At 33.7% G+C, this 4,206-nt stretch overlaps 1 protein-coding gene across 2 annotated transcripts; it reads left to right on the plus strand.

Moving 5' to 3' along the window:
* Positions 1-1,766: 1,766 nt before the first annotated feature.
* Positions 1,767-3,892, plus strand: LOC106764450. 2 transcript variants are annotated; one of them, XM_022781689.1, is made up of 5 exons: positions 1,767-1,953; positions 2,041-2,103; positions 2,218-2,303; positions 2,412-2,611; positions 3,058-3,892. In XM_022781689.1, exons 1-5 carry the CDS (start codon positions 1,775-1,777, stop codon positions 3,157-3,159), a joined length of 630 nt encoding a protein of 209 aa, XP_022637410.1. In that variant the 5' UTR covers positions 1,767-1,774; the 3' UTR covers positions 3,160-3,892. The 2 variants fall into 2 exon arrangements, with proteins under 2 accessions (XP_022637410.1, XP_014504220.1); XM_014648734.2 differs by having other exon boundaries at positions 2,221-2,303; positions 3,058-3,891.
* Positions 3,893-4,206: the final 314 nt, after the last annotated feature.

Consider the following 4,206-nt stretch of genomic DNA (forward strand, 5'->3'; position numbering starts at 1 on the left):
AAAAGCGAGCAATCCGACCAGTCCAAGCGTCAGAAAGCGGGAAAGCCACGTCATCCAGGTTAGTGTCTCGGTCCCCAAAAATATCTACCGAAACAGTATGTTTTAGAGTATATTGCATGTTTCTACTCATTAGTTTAGGTGTTTGCTTATTTGATTTCAGTTTTATTTGAGAGTATTGGTATGATTGTTCTTGATTACTTCTGTTTAGAGTAGGATTTGATGATTCATTTTAGGGATATTTCTTGATTGTTAATGCATTCTTTTAGACTTAGGTTATGCTTTTGTTCTGCATTTTTGTTTCAAACATTTTCTTTCCTTATTTTTTTTCAATTGAGTTCTAGTTAAATTGTATCATATTTGTTATGTTTCAGTTGTAGAAAGTTATAGTACATAGGTTTTAATTCTGTTTTGATACTGTTATTTTCTTTTCTTTTATTACATTTCAATTTCTTTATTCTTTAAATAAGGAACAACGAGAGCAAGAACAACGAGAACTTCAAAAACCACATCCAATGGTGGTTTTGCCCTTTGTTGGTGTTTCAGAATGGCAGACAGCAACGGATAAGGCTCCGTTTAATCGTGAGAATCCAATGAACGGTGGAAAGTTGGCCAACGGTTGGTTTTGCTCAGACAACACTTGTGGCTGGGAATACGCTCTCTCTAGGGTTCTCTAGCGAGAATGAGATTTCTAATTTTTGAAATCGCAAAATGAAACCCACACAATCAAAATCCCTTAACCCTTCCATTTCCATGCCATTTTCAATTTTTAAAATCTCTTCCATGGACCAATCAAAACGCGACACGTGGTTCGTGTCTAAATGTTGCCAAAAATTGTTGTTCAAGTATCATTTTCCATATTTTTTCTTCTGTATACGATAGAGCATATGTAATCTCTGAAATTTTATTAATGTAATTTTTCCCATTTAGTTTCCTTAAAAAGGAAAGCAATATTTCCGTAATTCAAGTAATTTACCATAGAGAAGAATTTTTATATTATAAAATTCTTGCTTTTTCCATTCATGAATGGAGCTCGCTTATATTGTTTGTATATTTTTGAATCCCATATAAGTGATGAGAATGGAGATATAATTAAAGCAGAGGAAAAGACACTAACATGGGAAGGTGAAGGATTCAATAAAGAAAGAAGTGAAACGGAGATGGGTGAGAAACGAAAATGAGAAAGGAGAGGAAGTGAAACGGAAATGGGAAAGAGATAAGAATCCATGAGAGATGGGTGGAGGTGTAGTTGTCTGATAAAAATAAATGAGTAGAAATAGAATTTTAAATTAACTAAAAAAATTTAAATGGTAAAAGTATAAATGTTTTAACCTATTGAAATTAAAACAATTTGAAGAGGTGGAGGAAGCATGGTAGTGGAGGTAGCAAGATCCTAATATTTATGTCTATCCATTACAACTTTTATGTCCGTTGACTTTGTTCACTTGAACTCTTGTTTTTCATACAATGTTACTGGCAAAATATGGCGTATTTTGAAACAAGAAATTCATTTAATATATATATATATATATATATATATATATATATATATATATATATATATATATATATATATATAATCCCCTCGAGCCTATCGTGTATAAATAATAATATTTTAATTATAATTATATTATTTTTTTAATTTAAAATCATAATTATATTATTATTTTATTAAATATCGTGTCAAATGAACATGTTTTTTATGTGTCAAACTAACTTTTTCCTATATATAATCCAATCCTCTTGTACATCAGCGTGTACATTTTAGATTCATGTGATGGCACATACAATCTTTACTCAGACGATTACTTGCATAGCCGTCGGGACATTCGGTAGATTTCCAGCTTCAAAAATTGATCATCACATTCGATTCAACTCCAGAATCAAACACTACCGCTTCTCAGTTCCAGAAAAGAACCTAGCTTTGAGATTTCAAAACGATGACAGAAGAAAAATGTACGTAAAATCTTGCTTTTTTATTACATTTTCTTTTCTTCACTGGATTTTTTTTATTAATTACAATTTCTTTACACCTTCATGCAGGAATATGGTTGTCTATTCTAGCATAACACCAGGAAGCTCTAATGATCCTTCTCTTGGCTCTTGGTAATTCATTTATTTACCAATCTCATATCATGTTTATTATTATTCACTTGTTTCTTTTCCCTTTTAGTTTAATTTGAGATGGCAATAGAAAAAAGTTTGAGAAATATTCTCTAGCAGGAAATTTTGGATCATTGGCACAATATTCTCAATACTTGCATCCTTTTTGAGGGGAAAATGGGGACCTTTGTTGCAACTGAAAGGTAAGAGATCATCCATGTTGAACATTAGCAAAAAAAGATTAATTACTGGCATAAATTAGACCTGAAATAATTTTCATCTGTTGATGTTTTACTGTTTCTTGTGCGTAGAGAAAGTTGAAACAAAAATACATGAAGCACATCGAGTTGCAGACATTATAGAAGAAGTGGCTGAAGAGGTTGATAAGGTGGCAGAAGAGGCCGTGCAACATCTTCCAGAGGGAAAATTTCGTCACGCTGTAGAACTTGTTGAAAAAGTTGCTGAAGATGTCGATAAGCGTGCCGAACGTGTTGAAGATACATTAGAAAAGGTTTCAATCTCTATCTTGAAGTAATACAAATTGAACAAAAGTTTAAATGTTTAGAAATCCGAAATTATTTATTAATTTCTCTTTAGATAACATAATTAGAATGATTAATAAAAGGTAATAAATAGTTCAAGTTTAGCATAAGTAGATCTTGTTAAATTTTGTGAGTTGACTTAGTCTCATAATGACACTATTTCAAGTTGCCAATCAATTGAGTAACTTCCCTTGGTCATTAATTTAGACTTGAATAAACAGAAAATCACTTGTTTTAATCTCCAACACGTAAAGCTGACAAACTCAATTTTGGTTCCAACTGCCTTGTTCAAGTCTATAATAATAACTTGCAAATTGCTATTATTACTTATTGCAGAATTTATTTATTAATTTTGGTGCTAATCAAGTTTAGACCTAATACGATAATTGAGATTTGAAATTGGGTTGACGTGTAGGTTGAGAACGTGGAAAAGGAGTTGGATTCCTTATTTACTGAATCAACCAGTCATCACGAAAGTAGCGCAACGACGACTTCAGAAGCAAAAGAACAGAAATAGAGAAAAACGCGGTTGCTGACAATTCATCTACTGAAAAATCAAACACCACGTTTTTACATCTTTTCTTTTTATTACAGCGACATCTTGCTTGTACAAATTTTATTCCTTCAAGTTATTTCTTCTATAACGCATAAGCTTATAACATTTTGTGCAATTTACTTCCATGTTGAAAGATGCATACCTATTGTTCCGGTTGTCTTCTCATCGAGATCCACCTACATAATTTTCTTCGAACGTCTAGTCACACCCGTCCTCTTCTCCTGGTCACTCCCTGCGATTCCTCTCAATTAATCTAGGATTTCCTTCACTCACGTCCGACCGGGTATCTGCTAAAGGCACTCCGACGCTCAAGTCAGCAAGTAGTCAAAGGGTAGAGATAGAGAGAGAAAGTAAATACTAGGAATAAATGTGCATTCAATGTAACCAACCACCTCCTACCTTTGACCTCTTATTTATGGTTGTCATCATGGGCCTAAGATTAGTGAAGTTCTAATCATGGCCCAATAGTTGGCCCAATACTTCTAATCTCGTTTTACCTTAATTTCATCTTACTGCTTCTCTCCCAATGATCGGCCAATTCAGGATAGATCCTTATCTTTCTCAATTGGGTCATCGTATGCTTCTTCGTGACCAGTCGTACTATCCGACCGTACGGACCTTACGGTACACATTATCTTAATTTAATCTCACTACTTCTCTCCTCGTGACCGGCCGCACTATCCGACCGTACGGACCTTACGGTACACAGGTCCCCTAAGCCCTAAGCAACATCTTGCTGTAGGGTTTGAGAAGTAACCCGGTCGTAAGGGGTGTTGACGGATTGGCAAGTGTACCAAATCGTACAAGTAATATAAATGGTAAGAGCAAGTATCGTTTTCCCAAGAGACTCGAAAGGCTTTCTCGTTCGCGTGAATTAAACTAATAAGACTTGAAAATAAAAATTAATAAATTGGATTTGAGAACAAAATATTAACATGCAAAATAAAGTTGATTCAATTGACAAAAGAAAATAATGGATAAATGGATGTTGTTGGAGGTTTACAATTT

The sequence above is a fragment of the Vigna radiata genome, chromosome 6, assembly GCF_000741045.1.
Source record: "Vigna radiata var. radiata cultivar VC1973A chromosome 6, Vradiata_ver6, whole genome shotgun sequence".
In the NCBI taxonomy this organism is placed as follows: Eukaryota; Viridiplantae; Streptophyta; class Magnoliopsida; order Fabales; family Fabaceae; genus Vigna; species Vigna radiata.

Excerpts from the sequence above, each read along its gene's own strand:
- LOC106764450 (XM_022781689.1), top strand. The coding sequence starts at position 1,775 with ATGGCACATACAATCTTTACTCAGACGATTACTTGCATAGCCGTCGGG. Across the intron at positions 2,104-2,217 it reads GATCCTTCTCTTGGCTCTTG|CAGGAAATTTTGGATCATTG; the intron begins GTAATTCATTTA and ends AATATTCTCTAG. Across the intron at positions 2,612-3,057 it reads TTGAAGATACATTAGAAAAG|GTTGAGAACGTGGAAAAGGA; the intron begins GTTTCAATCTCT and ends GTTGACGTGTAG.